Source organism: Podarcis erhardii, assembly GCF_964252035.2.
Source record: "Podarcis erhardii genome assembly, chromosome: 6".
In the NCBI taxonomy this organism is placed as follows: domain Eukaryota; kingdom Metazoa; phylum Chordata; class Lepidosauria; order Squamata; family Lacertidae; genus Podarcis; species Podarcis erhardii.
In genome coordinates this window covers 13,264,665-13,290,180 of record NC_138510.1, presented here as the reverse complement: position 1 = coordinate 13,290,180, position 25,516 = coordinate 13,264,665, and the positions used below count along the sequence as shown (strand labels likewise).

Here is a 25,516-nt window from a genome sequence, read left to right as displayed (position 1 = left end):
ACATGATGCTATGATGTAAAAATGCAAAATTACAAGGGTATTTTGAAAATATATATATTAAGAACACATGCACTGCAACAGTGATGGTCAGAGCAAGATAGAGTTACAAGCACCTATACAGTTTTCTGACACTCCCTGTCAAATAAGGAGAAGGCACTTAATTCACAGTAAATTTCTTCCCTATTAACAGAGACTTCCAGTTGGGATTCCATAACTACTTTACGAATACCCAAGGCCTTAGAACTTCCAGTGCCCCCCCTTCTATTTCAACTGAATAAAACTGCTTTAGAAACTCTGCCCAGTTTCAGAAGCCATATAGCTGGGTGTGTGGGAGAAATATATGTTCAGAGCCTCCTTGAGCTAATAACTAGTTCAGTGGTTCTTCAGAGCCCAACTTTTATTATTTTACTTAAATGCCTTTTAATATTACAGATGAAATGACTGAGATGGGAAAGTTGAGATGTGTGTACATTTTACACCATTTCAAAGAGCAACTTCAGTTCCAGCTGACCTTTACAAGTGCTATTATCTGCTTTAAATAACTTTCTAGGGAGTAGCTTTCTTTTTCTTCCCTCTCTTTTAACTCCTTCTTCATCAGAATCACTTTCAGTATCCTCCTGGTACAATCGTTTGAAATTAGTATGTATTGTAGGTCCTAAGACAATATTAAACAAATGTTATAAACCACAGCAATAAAATACAGCATTATATAGTTGTGCTCAATTCAATACCTAAACAGCATGTAAGGGTGTGCATATCACAAGACACAGAAGTGCTACATAATTTATTTCTGCAGCTCCTTGGAGCTCAAAAAGTTCATTATATTTAGTTTGCCATGAGAAAGGGGGCATATAGCAGTATTCTGACAAGAAAGAAAGTTCCCTCGGGAATAATGTAATGATTTGCAATCATCCACTTAGAAACTTAGCGAGCCCCAATTTTCAAACAATATGCAGCTACTTGTTTTCTCAGACCATGTAAAATAGACAGCAAGAAATTAAAGACTTTCCATTGTCTATATAGCAAACTACAGATCTGCTGTTTATCTTTTTTTTCAGAAAGCAAAATTTACAAACCAGATTTATGTGTGTTAGTAAGAGGTTCCGCATGCCATAGTTCTTCCTCACTTTTGCTAGGTGTGGATAATTGAGATGGAGATACAGAACCCTAAAAATAGTTGCATAATGTTAACCAAATGTTAAACCAATTTGTAAGATTACCTTAGATTAAGCTAACATGTGAATATTTAACAGACAACATAAATGAAAAATTGCCAAAAATACAGTTGCTCCAGTACTTTAAAATTAATTTTCAACAGTTACACTAATGTGCTTTAGAAACATATGGCATAATCCAGCTACAGTTAAGCACTTTTAAATTCTATAAAATGCTTAAATATCTCTCATTGAAATAATTGGAACTAAAAAATGTTGGCTGGATTGTGTCCTGTGAGGCCCTGCTTAGATCCCCTTGTATTTGATAGGGCTCACTCCCTAGCAATTGTGTTTTGAATTTCAGTCCAAATGTAGCTTTAAAAAGTATGGTATGTAGAAATAAATGTTTGCTGGGCTTATAAATTTCAAAGGCAAATAGCAAACAGTTTGTGCCTTTCATAAAAACAGGGGAAAATGTAGTATAGTATTTAGAATTTGCATTGGCCTATTCTTTTTGACTGTTTCCACAACAAAATGTTCAATCTGAAACAATGAAGAAATGTATTTTCAAAAAACAATAACTACAAGAATAAAAGAACAGTAACTACAAGAACAATAACTATAACAATAACAGCAAACGAGAACTATTTCGCCACCAAATGCAACAATTGCATTGGATATCATGTACCTCTTTCCCATTTTTCACAAGGTTTTCAGAAAGATCTTTCAGTTCTATATCAGATGATCTGTTTAAAGAGTAATTTTGCATGCTAATTGCTTCAAGAGTGCCATATTTGTCTGCTACATCTGCTTTTTGGACACTGGTGCCTTTTCTTTTTGTAGTGGAGGGACTAAGGTTCAGCTACAAAGAAAAATGGTTTTTGGTAAATGACTCTAAGGAAAAATATACATGCAGATTTTTCCAATGCGTAAGATCACTGAAGGTTGCAACCTTCAGAAAACTGTTAACCGAGAAGCTTGGTTCAGTCAGAATTTTGTACATGCCTTGGAACTATATTTTGAATGGCTCTGAGCAATGAGTGCAGTACTATTTGAAGTAACATAGAAGGCAACATTGGTTTAAGCGGACTTTATCTCATAGTGTCAGCTGTGACTAGAAAGGATAGAATCACAGAATCATAGAGTTGGAAGAGACCGCAAGGGCCATCAAGTCCAACCTCCTGCCAAGCAGATAGTACAGAACCTTTGTTGTATCTTATGCAAGCATACATATATTCAGCCCTGGGAACTTCCTCCAGTAAGTATATTCCACCAATAACTAGATTACATCTAAATTTGCATTTCCTGGGAAAGTGCCACCTCCCTTCATCATGAGAGACACCTCAATAACCTCATGCTGTTTTTTGATTGTCCAGAGACCTCTTGAGACCTTCCTGTCACTCTGCAGTGGGAAAGTTGTATTGATATGTCTGGTAATGACTCAGTACTTGGAAATAATTAACACTCAATATCGCTTCTGTCTAGAACTGTCTTTAAGCCTGACAGGAAGCTTCTTTCCTGTAAATGCATATCTTGCTGATGCCCAAACTGTTCAGCCTTTTGCCCAGAATACTGCTCTACTCTGCTCCGTTTCAAACCTGCTCCAATGGATGCTGGTAGGAGACTCCTTCAACCTTGGCTAGATTTCTTATCCTTGCCTTCCTGCTCCTCAACCAAATGTGCTATTTTATTTGGAATTACCGTATTTTTTGCTCTATAGGACGCACTTTTTCCCCTTCAAAAATGAAGGGGAAATGTGTGTGCGTCCTATGGAGCGAAGACGCCATAGCCCCGCGACCCTCTCCCGGCTGGAGAGGTGACGCGCGGCTATGGCTGGAGCCTCTATAACCGCGCGTCACCTCTCCAGCCGGGAGAGCACACGCGGGGCAAAAGAAGCCCCCCGCGACCCTCTCCTGGCTGGAGAGGTGACGCGCGGCTATGGCAGGATCCTCTTTAGCCGCGCGCCACCTCTCCAGCTGGGAGAGCGCATGATGGGCTAAAGAAGCCATAGCCCTGCGACCCTCTCCCGTCTGGAGAGGTGACGCGCGACTATGGCAGCAGCCTCTCTGCTGCGCCTTTCCGCTGCTCCCTGACCTGCTCTTTGGGGCTGGTGGTGGGCTTCCCCCGCCAGCCCCAAAGAGCAGGTCGAAAGGAACCTGAAGCCTGGAGAGTGAGAGGGGTCGGTGCACACCGACCCCTCTCGCTCTCCAGGCTTCCAAGGTAGCCGCCTGAATGGCACCTTGTTTTAGAGCGGGAAAACAAGAGGGGGGAAATTCTCCGCCTCTGCGCAGCGCTTCCTGCCGCTTCGCTGAAGGGGCGCTGGGCAGAGAGGGGGAGTTTTTTTTCCCTTGTTCTCCCCCCTCTAAAACAAGGTGCGTCCTATTGTCCGGTGCATCCTATGGTGCGAAAAATACGGTAGTCAGGCCCCTTGTGGGAAGCTCAAGCCAATTATTCCAAAAGGAAAGCTTTTTCTAATTCTGGAACTGTATCAGGCGGGTTCTTATCAGTCTTCCCATCCTAACTTAAGCAGGTTGAGAGCCTTCTAAGAGAGCACAGGAACTTTACTTTGCAAGCTTAATGTAACTGTAAATACCCCAAGACAAATCAAATGATTTGATGCCAGGAACCCTGGACTCAGTTGTGACCATGTCACTGCAGGTCAAGGTGAAATTCAAGAAACGATGTCTCTTTAACTCTTCCTTCCCTGGGAAGTAATTATTAAGGTTACAGGACATGTAATATGGGTTTGGGTAGTCTGTGCAACTTGTAACAACTGTCTTGTTGCTTTACATGTCTGTACTGGTACTTCAAGCAGCAAAGCCATTTTACTTATTACTCGCCACTTATAGCTAAATCTTTGTTTTCTTGATAATTCCCCTAATTAAGAAAGACTGTGTTGGCATTTCTAAATTGATAGTAGCATAATGAAATAACCACTGTGGTGTGAGACTGTCTCCAGATAAAAATAACTCAAAGTTGTGCCTCCATTAGCATGTGGTAGATGAGGGTCCACATGTATGTGTGAACAGACTTATGAGCAAATTCAGTAGTAGGCAGGGGGTAAGCCCACTGAACTCAATGGGGCTTACCTGACCAAATATGCTTACGACTGTGCTGCAAGTATATATGGAAAATCAGATTAATCAAATAAAAAAATGAAAACACCATAGAAAAAAAATCACTCCCTTCCTTATATACATATACACAATATACATATATCGTGACCAAACAATATTGTGACCACTAGAAGGAGAAATGAGATTAGAGGCTTTTCTATACTGTATGTTACATCATTTATATTTTAGCAAAGGCAAAGTAAAGACAGCTGTAGTAACCTGCTGTATTTTTTGCTGTGAACCACCTTGAAATCTATGAATGAAAGACAAAATACAAATATAATGAATAGGAAGAATAAGAAGGTTGTAATCCTACGCACATGACATTGGGAGTTAGCACCACTTAAGTCAATGGGAGTTATTTCCTAGCAAACATGCATAGGTATGGCCTCTACATATCAAACTAATAGTTTTTAATATAATATCTGAATTAAGGTAATTCTTTTTAAAAATACTCCATATTTACCGAAGGAACTGGACTTAAAACAGGTGACAAGTCTTCAGATTCAAACATCTGTGTTTGGTCCTTTTCAGGAAGCTGCATTAACTTATCCATTTTCACTAAAGCAGACACATTTTTGATATTGCTCAAGGATTCTTCCTTTTCAGGTGTGTGAAGCAAGGATGACAAAGATGACCTTCTCTCTGAAATATGATCAGCAGATTCCTCCCTTGTTCCCTTCTGCCAGCCTAAACAAATAATAAAGGCATAATTCAACATATTGGTTTGTTCATACACAGCATCTGACCACTGAACACTTAAGAATGTGCTCGTGCAAGTCTCAGGCTGTGAACTCTCCTCCCCAACCTCAACCCATTCTAAATTTCAACTGCATATTCATTTTACATTCTACTACAAACTCATGAGGGAAGGGAAGCTATGGCATGATGAATATATGAAGCTATCTAACATGCAAAGCAACCACTCATTCCTCTAGTCTAGCCCATTTTATCTTCTAGCAGGCAGCAACTCTTCTGAGGCTCAGTCAGGGATCTTTCCCAGTCCTCTTTTGAACTGGAGATTTCTGCGATCTCAAGCATGTAAAACGTGTTCTTTCATTGTACAGAAACATAGCAAGCAATATTATAACACTGAATACCATCAGTCCATCTGGTTCATATGTTAAACCATATTTTAAAATAAAACACTTTCTAATGTAAACAAGCAGCATGATAGTGTGTGATGTTCAGTAAGTATTTGATTTGCTTCTCTCCCATCCCTGCCTTTGCCATGCTGGGAGGAAACAAACTAGAGCACTGGGTTACTGGTGTATGTGAACCACTCTTGTGATTTGCTTCTTTCAAAACAAGCCACAAGTGGAATCCAATTACTGCTTGTGGCATGTTTAGGTGCAACAAACAATGAGTGATGGCTTGCTCATAATGCTAAGCCAGTACTTTGGATACTTTCTTCCAGTGCGACAGAAGCAGGGAAAGAGAAAAGTGGACACTGCTGAGCACTGCTTCTGCATCTAAGGCAAGCCACTGACTGGTAGTGACTGTCTAGGGTTTAAGACAGATGTCTTTTCCAACACTACCTAAAGATGACTAGGACTGCACCCAGACTCTTTTTTAATGCAAAGCATGTGCTCTGTCAACGAGCTATGTTCATTTGCCATGCAACTATCACCTTTCTCCAGTGATGACACATTGCATTCCTTGACACAGAATTCTTTTCTTGCAGTTTTCTAATTGTTTTCTTCCATAGTTTTTACTCACCAGACATTACACTTTTCATCAGAAAAGCACAATGACTTACCTAGACTGTCAGTAACAGAGTGAGTGAATTTGTTATCTCCTGTTGCTCTCTTAATTTATCAGATCTAACTTCTAAGTCTGGCAATTCAGAGGTAGCAGGAAAGAAACAATAAAGAAAGTACAGTACTATAAAAATCTAGAATTACTTGAATCTAACCCAGTAGCTTTTGGAGGGTAGCCTGTGTTGCGTAGGTACCAGTAAAATATCATTTCCCCTTCAGCATAAATTGTAGGTTTTCAGCAGCTCTCAATTATTCTTAGAAAGTCTGCCCCCACCCCCAGCCTACAGAAATTGGTTGTTTTCTCTGAAGTGGTAGACAGGACTGCTTCTAGAAGAGGAACATCAAGCCATGTTCTCCAAATTAAGGCATCTAACAAGAGCTATTAATAGGTGTCTATCCAGTGAATAGTTTCCTGATGGTGCCCCAGCTGCAGAATCACAGTGTTAAGAGATGTATGGCAACAAAAATCACAAAAAAACTTGCTGGGTTTCACTGTTACAGTTTAATTTTAACAAAATAAAAAAATTCCTTCCAGTAGCACCTTAAAGACCAACTGAGTTAGTTCTAGGTATGAGCTTTCGTGTGCATGCACACTTCTTCAGATACCTTCAGATTCAGGTATCTGAAGAAGTGTGCATGCACACGAAAGCTCATACCTAGAACTAACTCAGTTGGTCTTTAAGGTGCTACTGGAAGGAATTTTTTTATTTTGTTTTGACCATGGCAGACCAACACGGCTACCTATCTGTAGTTTAATTTTAGTTATCTCAAAACTGTTAAATATTGCGTGTTATAAACGACTATTAGGTTTCTTTGTATTTTATGATTATATAATTTTATAATGTTTTAATGCTTTGTTGTACCAGTATGCATGTATTTAAATTTCAGTATTACACACAATAACAAATATACAAGTAAAAATATAAAACTTACCTCTCAGTGTCTCAAAAGAAGGTAGGCTCTCAGAGGAAGACAGTGGTGATAACTCCATTTGTTGTTTCGGCACATTATCTTTTGATTTAGTGGACTTTTTTACTTGCTGTACCTGTTTTATTTTGGTCACCTCACTGGAAGCAACACACTGTTGTACCTTTGGTTGATCGACAGCTTTGTTTTTCATACTTTTGTGTTCTGGCTGGAAATACCAAAAAAAAAAAAAAAATCTGACACATTTCACTAGATACTAAGCACGCTGGAGATTTTATGCTGGAAACAAAATTAATAATTCAAATATTAATTCAAAAATATTGTGCCGGATTCACTTAATGAGCCTCATCAGTGGAAGCCCTGCAAAAAGACTTCCACTTGTACAATGGGCTTTTCCATCCTTCCCCCAAAAAACTGATTTGGCAGGGGTGTGTGTCAAAAGAAACCTCCAGAACAGCACACAGGGCAAGAAGAAGGGGCTAATCATTCTCTCTGGCAAACTTAAAGGCTTGCACTGATGGAAAACACATCACGTAGTGACACGGAATTCCATTCAGTGTTTTACCATTAGACAAAGTAGGAATCCAAGAGTGTAACTGTATTTCTATCATGCTATTTTTGCCCTAGTATTTTTCCTGTAGCATCTCAATTTCTCCTTCTTTAACCTGGTACTAATATTCACACATTTCTCTGCCTTTTATGTTTCCTGGAACTACAATCTATCATGGGCATTTATTTGGTGCTTAAAACAACACTAAATTTGTACAATTACAAATTCAGAGTGCTAGGGAGAAATGGGATCCTTACCCTCTGCTAAAAAAATGTTTTCTATTATTATATTATTACAGCTTGATTGTTTAAGATCAGTTCAGATTAAGGGCATATCAACATATTTACAATTCTTTTTATTTTACTAGGGAGTCTTTAAAATGCAAACTCTAACAGAATCTAAAATAATTAATAACGCTGCACAAAAAACTACAACTTACACGTTCTTTTAAAATGTCTTTCTTAGGTAAGTGTACTGTTTCCTCTTCACTTTCAGTTGATGAATCTGAGAGTTCTTTATAGCGTTTTTTGGCTAGTGCTGCTTTTCTGGGTTGTCTTGATCTGGTTGGTGCTGCTTTCCCCTCAGCATCATTATCACATTGATTGGTAGAAACTGGTACCTTTATTTATTCCGACAATGTACGAACATGTTAATGAAGATTTATTAATTATCTGACCAATGAGCACATTCAGAATTTTGAGGACGTGACATGGGGGCCAAGCACAAAATGTGAGGTCTGTGGAGGGCATGGAATAACACAAAATGGCTCCCTTATCTAAAACTGGCGTGTCACTAGTAGCAGGAAAGTATAACAGAAGTAATGGGAAAAGGGCAGGAAAGGCTAAGGTGAACACAAGCAAGGAAAACTAAATCCTTGCTTCTACCTTTTTTTTAATGAAGAGAAAACAGGCAAATCAATGCGTGGAATTCATTGAACAGGAAAAACTGGTAAATCTTGAGTAAAGATAACAGGCCAGAATAAGAGTTCAAAGAAATTATAGGTCTGCTTCAAGCAAGGCAGAAAAAAATGAAATGAAAAATGGCCAAACAGCTCCTCCTTATATTGCACAGCAAACTGAATCGACTTTGCTTATGTGATCAGATTATTTATATGTCTTGTCATATGGACAGACTCAATATTAATGCTTCTAAGATATACAGTTTGAACGTTTTATCATACCTTATCATTTATGATTTTCTTCTGTTGAGGTATTTCCCCCATGCTTGGTGATACAGAATATATATCTAAAACAAAACAAAACAAAACAAAACCTTACAACATCAAGTGCAAAATAACTTCATTTAGGCCAGTTATGTTCTGCTTCACTACTCAGAACAAATTTTAAAATCTTTGATTCATATGTCATTAAACATGCCCTAGATCTCCTCAATGTAGGTACATATAGTCATTTAAAATGTGAAATCAGAGTACCATTAATGAACAGGAACTCTAACCTGTCATTCCTGATCTACAAAGTTTGTTCCTGTGGAGTATATTGAAAAGTAAGCGAAATACTATTTTCAGATTTTACCCAATCAAGAAACAACAAAATATCACTAGTTCCCCCCATTAAATCTGTCAGGGGAAAATATAATACCCAATTCTAGAAATTCATCTGACATGTTTTAAGTATACTACACTGAAAGTCTACAAGACAGCAAGATAATAAGACATTTACTCTCATAGAACAAAGTGAAGATTGTTACAGCTATAAACTTTGTAATATATAGATTGCATACTTGTATCCAGAGTTTTAGACTTCTGTTTTCTGGGTCTGCTATAGTCAACCAGCTGCAGTTTAGGTTTTCTATTTGATTCTCTTAGCCAGCTAATATCTGTCCTGTCATCTCTATATTCTGTATCTGTGTCACTGAAAAGGTGCTTCTTGTTTTTATTAGTTCTGTTCTATAAAATAAGGAAACACTGATAAACCATTTACTGACATTAAATTTGTAGGAGCCTTTCCAGCTAAATTACTTATGATTAAGTCCTTAAACAAGTCAAACACTGAAGACAACCAAAACCAATGAAACTAGTTTGCCATGACTGATTTAAGCCCAGTGGTTGTCAAAATGGCCAACTATGGTCCTGGGTAAAATTATTTCCCAAATGCTAACCAGTAGCTAAACCTGGGTCCATAGCACTCTCATCATAACTTAACACAGCTTAGCTAACACCATATTATAGCAGAAAAGGTGGGTAGGGATGAGAAGGTCGGAAATACAATGGCTCCCCCCTTGGCAAATTCTCATTTCTTTTATGGCAGACCAGAGGGATGACGTTCCCTCTCAGGTCTGCCCAAGTTAATTCTACCCCTTCTCTCCTAGTAGCTTTTTGATTGGCTAACAGAAGAACAGAGTGGCGGCTTTGCTCCATGCTAGGCAGCCATTCATTGCCGCTGCAGCCCCCTCCTCCTCCACTTCCAGCACACAGAAAGGCTCCCCATGCAAGAAATCTGGATTTGTGCATATATTAATCTATGGATTATATTCATGATTTGTAGATGGCTTCTTGCACCCCTTGTATAATATATTTACTGAACAAACTGTTTTAAATATTGGGGACTTTTTATTCTTCTTCTTTTGTATTCCGGGTCTTTAAACACCTTCTTATCTTGCTTCTTTTGGATTATAATTTCCTCTTTATTTGCATGATTCCTGAAACAAATATAAAGTAAATCATGTAAAAATTATACCTAAAGTAGGTACTCTATTTGGATTAATTTGTTTTTTGACTACTTGAATATCTGGAAAATCATATCAAGATACAACAGGTGTCCACTATCTACACTTCTGGAAACAACTGAATATATTTTTTTTCCAACAAGCTTTCTCAGGTGGATAAATGGGTCTTTGCTACAAGTGTCTGTTTTAGCCTGTTTCAAATTTATGGGCTTTTTATATTTTTACCTATATTTTTGCTGTTTTATCGTACATTGTCTTGAGATGGTTGTGTAAAATACAGTCATACCTCTAGTTGCGTTAGGTTCATGTTGCGGATTTTTGGATTGTGTATACTTCCGGGTTTCGACGCGCATGCATGCGCAGAAGCGTTCTGCACACTTTGCGCAGGAGCACTCTATTGTGTCACACACAGAAGCGGCACTCTACTTACGGATTTTTCAGGGTGCGAACGGCACCCCGAAATGGATCGTGTCCGTAAGAGGTACCACTGTAGTAAACAAATCAAAATATATGTACTTATACTTTTATTATCATAAGGTGGGTAAAAAGGAATCTGGGTCTAATGATCTAAGTATGCTTACTTTTTCTTTGGAACATCAGTACTAGCTTCCAGTTTGGTAAGATGAAATTCTTGGATCTAAAATGTAAATACCAAAATACATAAATCAAACAGAAATAAATCAAATCTCATTGCAACTTTTTTTCCTTGTTCATCTCTTTTTGATGGTTATTTCACCCAAGCAATCATGTATTTTTATTTCCTTTTTGTAATGTAATTTACAAAAACAGACTGTATCCTTCTGCAAAAGACTCTAGAGACTTAGTAAAAATTACTGAAACAGCATAGGAAATACTACAATTGTTTTTCCATATCCTCCATTAATCCAGTCTATTTTGTATATAGCTGTAGCAATGCATAGGGTTAGATACTGATAAGCCCCTTCGAAATAAACACCTTTTACATGGTTCCAAATCTCATTATGAACCTCTGAAGTAGCAAATATCCCTATTAAAAATGTTAGAGGCATGGAAAATATAATCAGCTCCTTTCAATTTCATATATCCTTATAATATTATGGGTATCTGAGGGAATCACGTTTTCCATACAAAATCATTCTGCCCTTTGAATAAAGCATGAGGTGAGCTGCTTCGTGCAGCCTGCATTCCACCCATTATAACTGCCATATACACAGATTTCATTTGCCATTATTGCTCTACTGCTGGAGTTACTCTGCCAGAGGAGATCCTTGCAACATTCATGTTGTTTTAGGTGGCAATAGGAACACATCTTTTTCTCTGGGCTTCTAGTGACTGTCACTTGGAAGCAGTGAGCAGGTGGATAGACAATGACAGGCTATGGTGTTTGGACTATCAGTTTTAATACAATCCTTTTATTTCTGTGAGTGATTTTATTTTATTCTATTCTGTCTATGTTTATCTTTGTGTGCAAAATCTCTTCCACAGTTACCTATGATGCAGATGGGAATCTGAATGCCGAGCTAGCAGGATGAACTCTTTGATGTATTTGATGCACCTAAATCTGAGTGTCCTGCTTGTTGATTAGTTGTCTGTGGCTTGAACTGGATTAATGTATTATCATTAAAAAAAATTTTTAAAAAATCATTATCACCAAAGGAGCATGCTGAATAAAATGTTTTTTAAAAAATATGCCAAACGGTATATCATTTATACTATGTAAAGAAAATGAAAGTGGGCCAAGAATATGTTAAAATGGTGTTATAATTATTTATTTACCTAAGCAATCATTCATTTACATTAAGTGCAGTTTGTTCCCTCTAAATTTCTCCCAGTTTGGGGATATGTCTGGAGCTGGAGCCAGAAAATTTCAAAGGCACATGGTGGCAAAAAATATAATAATGAAGTGCACAATTCAAAACTGTGCTGTTGCAGGGGATACAATTAGGAGGTACCCTTCTGTCAACGGTGGGGCTTTGCCACTATGGGGGCCTCACTGTTCCTGTTGTAAGGATGGGTGTCTTGGGAAACTGTTGCTGCTGGCAGTAGTTAGTGGAGGGCTACAAAACAGGGTGTTACAGAGGCAGCGCAGGGCCAGCTATGGATCCAGCGTGAAGATATAGCATAAGGTTAAGGATGTTGCATTGAATCTGTCACTCTGCGCTTCCCATCATTAGGACTGCTCTTCCCATTATAATGGTACTCCCAAATTGACTGCCTTATGTGGGCTGCTATACCCTACCTAATGTAGAGCTGTCCCTAATGTGACTGTGCAGGTGATCATCTGTTTATAATTAAAGGTAAAGATAAAGGGACCCCCTGACCATTAGGTCCAGTCGCGGATGACTCTGGGGTTGTGGCGCTCGTTTTGCTTTACTGGCTGAGGGAGCCGGCATACAGCTTCCGGGTCATGTGACCAGAATGACTAAGCCACTTCTGGTGAACCAGAGCAGGGCACGGAAACGCCGTTTACCTTCTTGCAAGAGCAGTACCTATTTATCTACTTGCATTTTGACGTGCTTTCGAACTGCTAGGTTGGCAGGAGCGGGGACTGAACAACAGGAGCTCACCCCGTTGTGGGCATTCGAACCGCCGACCTTCTGATCGACAAGCCCTAGGCTCTGTGGTTTATAATTAGTAACACATTATTTGCTACAATACTAATCTTACTCCAAGTTTTACTGTAGGTTCATCAGATCCACTCAGATTAAAGTTGTAGACATCGTCCCTATCAAAAGAGATAAAACTCTGTTCAGTATACTCTTCATAATCTAAATTATTGTACTTGAATGAGATGGCGCTTTACTTACATAAGGTGCCCAGTAGTTACGTTTAGCAAAGTAGTAGTTTTTAAACTTCTAGAACTTCTGCTCTGACTTTTTTTCTAGGCATAAAAGAGTTAGCAAAAAAAACTGTATAGTGGCATTAATACTCCTCCTCAACTCATGCAGTCCTCTTTTAATTCAACAAGACTTATTTAATTATATGAATATTTAAAAGTTGCTTTTTGGCCTCATAAGGTGCCCCCAAATAGGTTCAAAAACTTAAAGATGAAATATCACTGAGGATATCAGTAATTATTAATAAGTGGTTGAGTCAAACATTAAATTTACTATATGAATGTATTTTATTCTTACATATTGAAACAATTGTAGAACAAAATTTTAATATACCTCTTTGTATAGAAAAACAACATACCTTGCAAATACTGAAACCTGATTTATTTAAAGATGTGCTGTAAAAATAAGTAAAAATAATATAATAAATCTATTTCATACCAGAAAATTCATTAGTAAAAAACATTTGCTTTAATGCCATGTTTTAGGGGAATTAGGTAATATAGAAATTAAAGATCAGTAAAATGTTGTAATTCTAAATAAATTACTAGCCTGCAAGTAACTACTATAAAAAGAAAATATGTATAGAATACCTCCTGTTAGCAAAGAACTGACACAATTTTCTTGTACTTTTTGCACCATCCATTCCTTTGTATCGGTTGCTGATTTTACTTAGTAACATTTCTGTAGTTTCCACCATTTCTTTTTGTTTTGCTTTCTGTAAGATTTTGAAAATAATTTGTTAAATTTACCAGAAAATCTGATTAGTAAAATAGTACAGCTTCTACAGCACCGTTCAGAAAGTCAAAGGTTTCTGTATACTAGTAGGAAAATGAAGAACATTCATGCAACACGCAGGAAATCTCTGCTCCACTAAAGCCATTTGCAGTTATGATATTATCAGCAGTAAGGAGATAAGTGTGCATAAAGCTGAGCAAAAATGGTTTGGGAGTTATTTACTGGAGTTTATCAGCTGGATGAACAAGAAAGCTTTTGAATGCAGTGGCGTAGCGTGGGTTGTCAGCACCCGGGGCAAGGCAAGTAATTTGCGCCCCCTAACCCGTGGATTTGCGCCCCCTAACCCTAACCCCCAGATGTTGCGCCCGGTGCGGCCGGCCCCCCCTGCACCCCCCACGCTACGCCACTGTTTGAATGGAATCTTTCCAAAACCTTTTTTTAAACAAAATCCAGCAAACAAGCAAGCTTCTCCCCCATTCACATTAGTTCTCTGTAGAATTACAGGGTATGTCTCTTCCTACATTTTATTTTGTAGATCAGGGCTGGAATCAGAGTCAAGGATGGTGAAACTGTAGCCCAACAATATCTAGAGGGCACCATGTTCACTATCCCTGCTGCAGACAGTCTCCATTAAGTGACAATAATTTTAAACACGGGTTTAGGTACCAGGGCACTTGTAGATGCAGTCAACTTTAATGATAACATTTATGAAGCACTTACCAATTTTAAGGAAAAATATCTTTTGAAAGTGATAATGTTTAGCAATTCACAACCTCTTTGAAATAATATTTTAACCTAAATAGATTTTATGATATCTGTATGTCATGGTTTGGTTGAACACAGAGGAGTGGTGGGAGAAACCAGCTGGGGAACCCAGTCCAGAGTGGTGGTTGGACAACTATAACCACAGGGAGAAGAATGGGAAGAGGTGTCAAAAGTTGAAGGGTAACAGGGCTCAGTGAGTTGGGAGCTGTGGCAGACAGACAACATGAATCAAAGGCAGAAGCTGAATGAGATTCACGGCATGCAATGCCTTGAAAGAGAATATTATGAAAATGATATATAGGTGGTACATGACCCCAGTCAAGCTAGCAAAAATTTACCATCGATCTGATAATAAATGTTGGAAATGTAAGGAGGCTGAGGGGAAATTCTTTCACCTTTGGTGGACGTGTCCAAAAGTGAAGGCCTTCTGGGAAATGATTTACAATGAGTTAAAAAAGGTGTTTAGGTACACCTTTCCCAAGAAACCAGAGGCCTTCCTCCTGGGCATAGTGGACCAAAGGGTGTTAAAGAAGGACAGAACACTTTTTATGTATGCAACTACAGCAGCAAGAATACTTATTGCAAAAGGTTGGAAGACACAAGACCTTCCCACGCTGGAAGAGTGGCAGACGCAGTTGATGGACTATATGGAATTGGCAGAAATGACTGGCAGGATTCGAGATTTGGGAGAAGAGACAACGGAAGAAGATTGGAAAAAATTTAAGGATTATTTACAAAAACATTATAAGTTGTATGAATGTTAAGAATCTGCATGATTTGGAAATTTTTGCTCCTGCAACTAGATTGGGAAAATAGAAAATTAAGTTATAAGCAAGAAAAAGGTGAAATTTAAAGTTATTTTATGTATTATTCTAAGGCATAAATATTTGAAAAAAGGTACTTTAAATCTAGAAGTAAAATATTTTGAAAGATACAAATAAGACACGAAATAAGGTAATAATTTGCTGACATGTTTATTGTAAAGAGCGCAGGATGAGGGAGATGTGGGGAAGTCCAGTTGGTAATGTAAAAATGCATTTTGAAAGTTGGATTGCTTTTTCTTTCTCTTTTTTCTTTTTTCTGTAAATTGAAAATGTAATAAAAATTTTAATTAAGGGGGGGGGGAGGAAAAAAAAAGAAGCTGAAGCAGACAAGTGGGAAGAGGGAGGTTCAGAGGCAGAGATGAGAGTAATGGGTATCTCCACCCCTCTGCTGCAATAAACTCCCCTTCCCCCTGAACCAGAAGAGGTATGAAACCAGAAGAGGTATGCAAAGGCATCATGGAAGTTTTAAATGGGTGGCGTTTTACTGTGTTTTTAATATTTTGTTGAGAACCGCCCAGAGTGGCTGGTGCAACCCAGTCAGATGGGCGGCATATAAATATCATCATCATCATCATCATCATTTATTCAAGGCAGGCTGCACAGAGGTGCAGTCTCTGATTGCTTGAAGCCCTGGAGGAGAAATGGATGGCTGTAGGCAGGCGGGACTTTTAGTCTCGGCAGCTGATTTCATGGAGTAGGACCTACAGGGCATGAACTGCTGTGCTCATTGGGCCTGAAACACAGACAAGTTTGTGAAGATCATGTAGCTTTGGAACTGTGTGATTTACTGACCAGCTTGGTGCGTGACACTGTACCAATTTGAAATCTTAACAAACTGGCAGGGTTCCTTGATGTAGTGATTATATACAACTTATTTAAAAAATCTGAAAAGTCATGACTATGATTTCCAAATAGAAAAGTAATTCTGAGGCTGCTTTGCCTTCTCTCATTTTACCTGATCTGTTTTCTTGTCAGTTCCTTTTCCAAAAGAAACATCAAAGCTAGCGTCATCATTGGTTTCCATAACGAATTCTGAGTGTCTTGAACTCGTTGTTGCTTTAAGTGATATTTCATGTTTATCAGGAGCAAGCTTTATGCTGTTATCTTTTGATATGCTCTCATCCAAATGTTTAAAACTGTTCCGTGACTCTGTGCTCTTTATATTGCCAGTTTTTTCTGGTATTTTACTGATTTCATTGTATTGCTGCTCCACGATTTTTCCATAGCTGTGATGTTTGTTTTTCAGCCCTGGAGAAGGCATTTCAAATACTGACGTGAACACTCTTGGCTTGACAGCTTTACTACATGAATTAGGACCTAATATACACACATACACAAAATGAAGTTAAAAACGGGATTTTAAGAAAAACCCGATTTAACACTTTTAATAAATGAAGTAAAAGTTTAACCTTGACAGTCTGTATTTCCCAGTGCACTACTATTCTGCTTGTTACAATGTGATATTATCTGCTCAGGTACCCAACACTTCTGTTTTTTCCGAGTTCTAGCTTCTGCAACAGAATTTTCCAGAATGCCAGGTAACCTAAATAAAGCAAATGGGGAGAAAATCCTACTTTTATCACTACTGTATTTGGTTGTCCCTCCCTGCTTATTAAGAGGCTTTGTGAATCATAGGTCTGTGAAGTTTTGGGCTCTATTGCAATGAAAAGTGCTCCAGAAAAACACTTCTCTTTTTTTCTTTGGACCTAAGGCCTATAGACTACTGTGAACCAATTGCTCAGAAGCCGCAGAGCTAACCTGATTGTCTGTATAAGGCAGAGTAAAAAACTTTGAGGTTCCTCGCCTCCAGGAAACACATAAAATCTGTTATGAGTGGCCTGCCAACTTCCTGAAGAAATGCAAAAGCCACTGGTGTCTGCTCTGCTCCCTTGCAAAAAATGTGGAGGCTTTGAAAGAGTAAGCCTGACTTTCTCAGCAAATAGCAATGCCTTCTCCCAATGCAGTGCTCTTAGACACAAAGTCATCTACTGCTTGCCTGGCAAGTAAAAGCCTGGCTACGATGGGAAAGTAGAAGACACAGAGATTATGCCAATTAGTTTACTCTCAGAAGGACAGTTATCTACAGAAAAAATCTCACCTCTTGAGTGACAAACCTGTAATGATGGAAAAACACAACCAATGAAAACAAAAAGACAGAAGTATAAGGAAGAAACATAGATAAAATAAAATATAAAAGTGGGGGGGGGGGGAGGTTCATTTTTTTTCCTTCACAGAGAAAATACTTAGCAAAGAGCAGTTCTCCAAGCAAGTTACTGCTGGGGTGGTGAAAGGAGAATAGAGTTAGAAGATGGGAGCCAGGCATGCCCATAGAGGGTGGGGGCAGCAGGGCAACCACCAAAACTGTAAGCTAGCTTTAGAACGTAACGGAATTATCTTTGCATGGGCAAATAACTGGCCTGTGCAGGAGCTACAAAGAAGGACTCTTGCACTAACTAAATGCTAACTCTTTTAAGAGTTGTTTTTTAAACTAGTAAGCAAGGCGTAAGGAAGGCCAAAAGAAAATATGATAATAAGTGACAGCCAAAGTTTCCAAGCCATAGGCTGGAAGGGATTTTGGACCCCACCCTGCTAACATCCATGTTTTTGCTTGAGAGAGAAGATAACTGATGATAGGCCCATCTAAAGACCTCCTGACATGAAATCAGAGCCATCCACCAGAGTATTCTGCTATCAGTACTAGTTAACATTTAGATTGACTGTTTATAATTTATTTCCATTACTTACAATGATTTGTCACTTCTTTCTACCAGCTGAGAATCAGGAACAATATCCATCAATTCATCTAAGTGAAATATAGACACAAAATTAGACTTAAAATCTTCATCTTGTTAAAGATTTTCCATCCAAATTTTATTCCTTTTTAGAACATTTTGAACCCACTCTTCAGCTGCAAGAGCTGCATACAATCAACTGAAATGAGACAAATATGAAAATAATTTAAAAGCAAAAATAGTGAAACGTGTCAAGCAACTTGCCTGCTTTTTGTTTTTCACTGGTGTTTAAAACTTCTTCCTCATAAGGCATGTTTTCAACATTTTGAATTGGAGCTTTCTGTATGTAAACACACACAAAAAATTATTGATGTAATTAGCATGCATTTATTTTCATGATAGTTTCTCAAATATTGTTCAAACTGTTTCACAGGTTCAAGCACAAAATACATAAACTGTCAAAGATCAATATCACATAAAACATTTTTTAAAAAACTTACAGTACAATGCATGCAGTACATGCACGCTCAAGGGAAATCCTATTGAGTTCAATGGGATTTATTTGCAAGTAAGTGTGAATGGCCTGGACTAATTAAAAGGAAATTGATATGTTAGGTAACGAAAAAATCAACAGCAGACAGACAAAAAACCATCTTCCTCCAACATATTCCTTCACTTTGGGGCTTTGGAGCAGAACTGATAAAGTCCGAGCTCAATGAAGGTTGGCTGGTTTGACATGCACATACAGAGAGTGATATAAAAATTAGCCTTTTATGTTTGCATTTGTCTAAAATTTAATGATGATCTATTCTGCAATACAGTTAAGCAGTCCAAAGTCCACTCAGTCTTGATTTATTAGATGTATTTTAACTACAAATTAAGCTTCTGAAAGGGAGAGAACAGTGTACACAAGGATTCAGTAAGAGCAAAAATAATAGCTTTGAGATTTCTACCTGGCTAAACTCAAAGTGTAGGCCAGCTGTCCCATAGCGATGTCATAAATCCTTGGCCAATGTGTTCTCCAGTATCACAAACCTGGTCCCAGCCAGCCCACATAAGAATGGGCAGCTCTTTGCAAGCTTCAACCAGTACTATTGTGCGGTTTTGAAGCTTCCATGTGAGTCTACCCTAAGTTACACAAACATATAACTACCTTTTTTGCAGCAGAATTATTCTTTCTTACAGACATGGTAACCGAAGATAGAGGCACATAATCATCTTCTTGATTGAAATTCACTGCTCTTTCCTCAGTTATTGAGAAAATATCAGTTCTTCCCACAGAGCTCATCATTTTAAGAGGTGCTTTAACTCTGCCTTTCAGTGGAGTTGCTGGAAACAAATCCACATTTGCGTTATTTTAATGAAGTTTGCATGTTCTGTGTTGTTTGTGCCAAAACTGCAGCAAATGGGCTTACTACAACTTGGATATTGAACAGAGCAGAACTATTAGTCTCTCTGTTTGAATCTTTAATCTGGAACTCATTACATGCCTTGGGAGATCTCACACTATACCTCTTCTTGCTTCAATTACTTGTGAGAACCACAAAAACCTTGGAGTCCCAAATTCAATTTAAAAATGTTTATTTACAGAATCAATATGGAGGTCAGCATGTAAAATGACATATGTGAAGTACCAAATGCAATGTTTACAGAAGATTAAATTGTTTCGTTCAAATAAAGAGATTAACACAGGTTTCCCAGATCCTGCTGGCTGAACCAAAAAGTTATACTTTAGAATAGGATTAGAGACAGATATAGGCAGAGAGCAGGAATGTTACTGTGAGGATTTCTTTTAGTCGACATGCAGGATACATTCAGAAAACTAAGAGTTAGTCATCATCTAGGTCAGGTAGTAAGGGACGCAGGTGGCGCTGTGGGTTAAACCACAGAGCCTAGGACTTGCCGATAGGAAGGTTGGCGGTTCGAATCCCCACAACGGGGTGAGCTTCCGTTGCTCGGTCCCTGCTCCTGCCAACCTAGCAGTTCGAAAGCACGTCAAAGTGCAAGTAGATAAAAAGGTACCGCTCCAGCGGGAAAGTAAACAGCGTTGTCGTGCTCTGGTTCGCCAGATGCGGCTTAGTCATGCTGGCCACATGAACCGGAAGCTGTATGCCGGCTCCCTCGGCTAATAAAGCGAGATGAGCGCCACAACCCCAGAGTCGGTCACGACTGGACCTAATGGTCAGGGGTCCCTTTAGGTCAGGTAGTGGGCACATGTCCTGTTTTGGACATATCACTCAGCTCCAGAGTCTCTGCCCCTGGTTCTGACCATGTCTGAGCTGAAGTCAGAGTCCCAGAGCATAGTCATGGCACAGTAGGACTGCCACATTCTAAGCTTTTAAGAGCCAGGTATAACTGAGCTGGGGGGGGGGGTTCACATTTAAGACAACAGTGACTTTCCTTAAGTCAGCAACTTGGGAAACATTAAAGATCATATTGGAAAGATTTGCCAACATGCTTTGAAACTTAACCTTGCAATAAAAGTGCTTTTAAAAATAAATCCTATTTCAAATATAAGCCTACTACAGGCACAAAACAATACTGAGGTCCACTTTCATATTATGCTGATCTCTTAGTTTCAAGTACATTTCATAAAAAGCTATTGTCAATATCAGAATTCGGCAAATCTGTAGCTGATCAATCCAACTATTAGGACTACTGTCTTTAAGGAAAATCTGTTTCATACTGTAAGAAATGTAACATTAAAAGGTGGGAGGAATATTGATGAACTTGCTTGGTTTTCTAGACTGGAATGTGTATGGGGGTCAACTCTAGTGTTGAGAGACAGTGTGATGTAAGAAAGAGACAGAAAGCCCAGGAAGATCTGGATTCTAAAACCAGGTTGAGGGACCACAGTGTAGAGGTCAAGCACATTCTTTGCATGCAAAAAGTCCCATTTTAAACTCAATCCAACACATTTCCAGTTAAAGGGGTCAGGTAGAGGTGATGAGAAAAACTTCTGTCTGGAAACATGGCTATTACCAGTCAAAGTAGACAGTGCTGGGCTAGATGGACAAACTTATAATCCAGTTTCCTATGCTCTTAACCCACCACTTAGCCAAGAAGCTCACCTTGCACCACTCACAAAATCTTATTTCTCTCATACAGGTATTTTTTGGGGGCTGGGCAGAGTGCTGGGGACAGAGGGCATCTCTTCAAAGGGAGGACAGGTGTAAAGATTTATTACAGTTAAAAGTCAACATATAGATTTAACCATTTATTGACTTTAAAAGCTTAAGACTCTGCTACTGTAATTTGATAGTGCCTTTGAAGAGTACTCAGTATCTATAACTGCAATTTGCCTTATGACAGAATGGGCCATCAAAAGCATAGATGACTATAACTTTCGGCCAACAATGCAAAATGATTTTGACTATTAAGTCATAAATCACTGGGTTCCTAGTTGAGGCAACTCTGCACAAAATGAGGCAATTTTCAATTACTTCTGCAACAATTAAGATCAAAGCATCGCCTGATTTCAAACTACCATGAATCAATATAAAACAGAAAAGGGACACATTACTGTTCTCTGGCTTCTCCATAATTATGGACTCCCCTCCCCAGAGTTTTGCCAGAGCCTAGCCTGTGTCCTACATAAATGAATAAGAAAATGCTTGTGGAAACCATTAGCAGGCTCAATAAAGGAGGCCCGTTATTTGAGGTACATAAAAAGCAACTACTGGCTGATAAAATTCAAATAAAAAGATGCTTCATTGCGACTTAATGCTGGAAAGTGCTGAATACAACATTAACATTTGAGATTTAGGAGGAACTATATATTCTATTAACATCAAAGGTCCTCACATATGCACAATCATCTTTCTTTGATATATTTCACATGAAAGGAGGCATTAAAGAAAGTTAAAAGATTAAAATCTTTAAGGGTGCAATGACTTATGTTGCTTCTGGTGTTACTGTTTTATGCCTTATTTTGAATTTGAATCTTTTTTTCCCCCTTCAAACAGCTACACTAGCAGGAGGATATCCTCACTCGGTTTGCTTTTCCTACTCACTCCATAAGGCAGAGCTGTTCAAACAAGGCAACAAGTATGCCCTCTGTGGAGAGCACTTTTCTTGAGTGTTTCCTGGGAGAGCAGTAGCTTCTGCAACTTGAGGAGTGGAAGAAGGCAGAAAAACAGAGAGAGCTGGAAGGAATGTACTGGTTTCACCAAGGCAGGAGAAAAAACTGAGGAGATTCACTACATCTCCCACAATTCTGCTCTCCTGCCTTCGTCATAGCTTGTAATCATTACCCAACCCAGTTAACGCTTCCTTAACCGACAGAAATGACTTCTTTGGCGGTTTGTGGTGGCTGAGGAATCCAGGAGCTTCTTGGCATGATTCTAAAAAGCTGTTACGGCTGCTTTTGGTCCTAAAATTGTGGGGGGTGCCCTCTATAGACTGTAGCAGAGAGCATGAGATCAAATCTAGTAAAGGCACCAGGTGTCAGGTCTGAGAGGCTATTCCCAACGAGGGCTGACTTTGGTTTAACATGTCCTGTTTTGGACATATCACTCAGCTCCAGAGTCTCTGCCCCTGGTTCTGACCATGTCTGAGCTGAAGTCAGAGTCCCAGAGCATAGTCATGGCACAGTAGGACTGCCACATTCTAAGCTTTTAAGAGCCAGGTATAACTGAGCTGGGGGGGGGGTTCACATTTAAGACAACAGTGACTTTCCTTAAGTCAGCAACTTGGGAAACATTAAAGATCATATTGGAAAGATTTGCCAACATGCTTTGAAACTTAACCTTGCAATAAAAGTGCTTTTAAAAATAAATCCTATTTCAAATATAAGCCTACTACAGGCACAAAACAATACTGAGGTCCACTTTCATATTATGCTGATCTCTTAGTTTCAAGTACATTTCATAAAAAGCTATTGTCAATACCAGAATTCGGCAAATCTGTAGCTGATCAATCCAACTATTAGGACTACTGTCTTTAAGGAAAATCTGTTTCATACTGTAAGAAATGTAACATTAAAAGGTGGGAGGAATATTGATGAACTTGCTTGGTTTTCTAGACTGGAATGTGTATGGGGGTCAACTCTAGTGTTGAGAGACAGTGTGATGTAAGACAGTGACACAAGGCAATGTGGTCCCCAACCGTTGTTCTAAGACCTGCACGCACCCAGTGGCAAAACTCCAGATGGAGAAGTATTGTCCTGAAAAATTCTGCTTTTGAGCAGCATGGAACCCCTGCCTGTAGGACTGGGAGTAGTGGTCTGAGTCACCAGGGTTCAAGAAGCAGTGTTATGTCATCTTGTCATCTTATGATAGGTGTTGAGGGCTCATTTTGATCTATGTGAATTCATAAGCCCATTGTTGCAGGCAGAGCCCTGATTGGGGGATATCCGCCATTTTTGTACAGTTTGGGGGTTTTCTGAGTTGCATTTTTCCCTTGCCTCCTAGGTTAAGCATATATGTCTGCCAACACAGCGGAGTTGTATCTCCCTCACACCTAGCATAACTGGACTGCTGGATTGCTCTGCCCAAAATCTTATAAAGGGTATTTTATTCCCCTGTCCCAGATGTTGATAGTAATTGTTGATGTGTTATAAAAACAAGGCATTTTTCATAGCAGATGGCAAATACAACAGTAGATTACACCTTACAACATTGCATCTAACTTACAAGTATTAACTGCTGGTACTGGACTTGGCATAGACAACCTGGCAGCAGACAGCACCAGCATTGATGCCTCAGACACTTTCCTTTTACCTGGATTAATCTGGAAATAAAACAGAAAAGCATAATTTAAAATAACCGTGCAATGTAATATACATCATTTTCCTTTGCACTTTATTATACAAATTACCTTGGATTTAACCGTTTGAAAGTCCCCCTTATTAAGTTTCTGATTCATATTTTCCTGTGTCTGAAGATACTGATGTGGTGGGGAATGAGTATCTTTATCTTCCAGTGGTTTACAGGAGTTTTCTTCCAAAGGAGATACTTGACTTTCTGGTACAATAACCTGTTCAGTATTTTTTTAAAAAATAAAATCTCAGTTCAATACTAATCAATTTATTAAAAATATTTCAGATAAACTTAATGGATAAAAGGATAGAAGGGAAGGCTTTGATTTTGGGTGCTTTTCAGTTTAGAAAAAAGGCAAGTAATGGGGAGCATGACTGAGGTGTATAAAATTATGCATGACATTTGGAGTAGGATTAGAACACTCACATGCAGAATCTGAATAAAATTGTAGCCCCAAAAGTATTTTGTTTAAAATGCACACATGCTAACATCCAGCTGTTCTGCTGGGATTTAATGTGAATGGATGAGTCACTTTTAGGCTTTTGAATAACAAGGTTTTCATGAGAAAGACTTGAACAGATAAAGAAATGATAAAATATACACCATCTCAGACAATAATGCACGCCTTCCATATTTATTAGTCAGAAGCTTATTTTTAATATTATCCCATTATAAACTGAAATACAAACCTGTGATTCACTTTCATCAAAAATGACATGTACTGTTGTTTTGGCAACTGACATAGTATTCTTCTTTGTAAATCCCTGAAAAATTTAAATAGTAAATATTTCACAATACAGTGGTACCTCGGGTTACATATGCTTCAGGTTACATATGCTTCAGGTTACAGACTCTGCTAACCCATAAATAGTACCTCGGGTTAAGAACTTTGCTTCAGGATGGGAACAGAAATTGTGCGGCGGTGGCAGCAAGAGGCCCCATTAGCTAAAGTGGTACCTCAGGTTAAGAACAGTTTCAGGTTAAGAACGAATTAAGTTCTTAACGCGAGGTACCACTGTATAACAGAAAATACAAAATTAAAATAATTTATAGTAAGTAGGGAAAACTTTATTTTTGCAGTTTAGGCTCTTTACACAAAGAAAGAATGCACTTTTAGGTTATAAAGGGCTTTTTATGAGACCTCTTTTTGTGTTTTCTCTTGGGCAATGACTAATTCACAATCATTGTTGTGGGGGAAACTGTCAATAGCGATCTGAAAAGCTTTCCCTTTTGCTTTTTGTCATTTCCAACTCACTGCAAATTTCTTCCGCTTGTTCAGGACACTTTCAATAAAAGTGCATATGCATTTTTGTGTGAGGACAGTATGTTTGAACTGTTGTATCACATGTTAGCTTAAAGCCTTATATTAGACCAGAGTTCACTAACACAGCACCCATAGTGCCACAGCACCCACAAGGACTTTTACTGGTGTCCCTCAGCAGGGGCCTCAGATTACTGAACTTTTATTTAAAAAGAAAGTCTCCAGCCCTCCTAGAAAGTATGTGATGGGGCAAAATGTTCAGCTACCTTCTATGTGATTTCTGTGAAATGAGAGACTATGGTGCATCTACCTTGTACAGGTGACTCGGAAAATTAGAATATCGTGGAAAAGTTCGTTTATTTCAGTAATTCAACTTAAAAGGTGAAACTAATATATAAGATAGACTCAGGACATGCAAAGCGAGATATGTCA

General features: G+C 38.6%; 1 protein-coding gene across 5 annotated transcripts in view; it reads right to left on the bottom strand.

Moving 5' to 3' along the window:
• SYCP2 (synaptonemal complex protein 2) overlaps positions 1–25,516 on the bottom strand; it is a 49,268-nt gene that overhangs the window by 9,587 nt on the left and 14,165 nt on the right. For 4 of the 5 annotated variants that reach the window (XM_081867464.1, XM_081867465.1, XM_081867467.1 and 1 more), the window contains exons 16-37: positions 24,513–24,587; positions 23,882–24,040; positions 23,698–23,794; positions 19,218–19,393; positions 18,329–18,404; positions 18,078–18,135; positions 16,742–16,875; positions 16,288–16,649; positions 13,599–13,723; positions 13,367–13,403; positions 12,979–13,052; positions 12,839–12,896; positions 10,774–10,829; positions 10,114–10,165; positions 9,248–9,413; positions 8,688–8,752; positions 7,947–8,126; positions 6,964–7,165; positions 4,737–4,960; positions 1,843–2,016; positions 1,077–1,167; positions 512–655 (exon numbers count right to left, since the gene is read on the bottom strand). In XM_081867464.1, coding sequence (XP_081723590.1) covers positions 512–655; positions 1,077–1,167; positions 1,843–2,016; positions 4,737–4,960; positions 6,964–7,165; positions 7,947–8,126; positions 8,688–8,752; positions 9,248–9,413; positions 10,114–10,165; positions 10,774–10,829; positions 12,839–12,896; positions 12,979–13,052; positions 13,367–13,403; positions 13,599–13,723; positions 16,288–16,649; positions 16,742–16,875; positions 18,078–18,135; positions 18,329–18,404; positions 19,218–19,393; positions 23,698–23,794; positions 23,882–24,040; positions 24,513–24,587 — 2,785 coding nt within the window. The remainder of the gene's footprint in view (positions 1–511; positions 656–1,076; positions 1,168–1,842; positions 2,017–4,736; positions 4,961–6,963; positions 7,166–7,946; positions 8,127–8,687; positions 8,753–9,247; positions 9,414–10,113; positions 10,166–10,773; positions 10,830–12,838; positions 12,897–12,978; positions 13,053–13,366; positions 13,404–13,598; positions 13,724–16,287; positions 16,650–16,741; positions 16,876–18,077; positions 18,136–18,328; positions 18,405–19,217; positions 19,394–23,697; positions 23,795–23,881; positions 24,041–24,512; positions 24,588–25,516) is intronic. The other variant, XM_081867468.1, reaches the window with a different exon arrangement.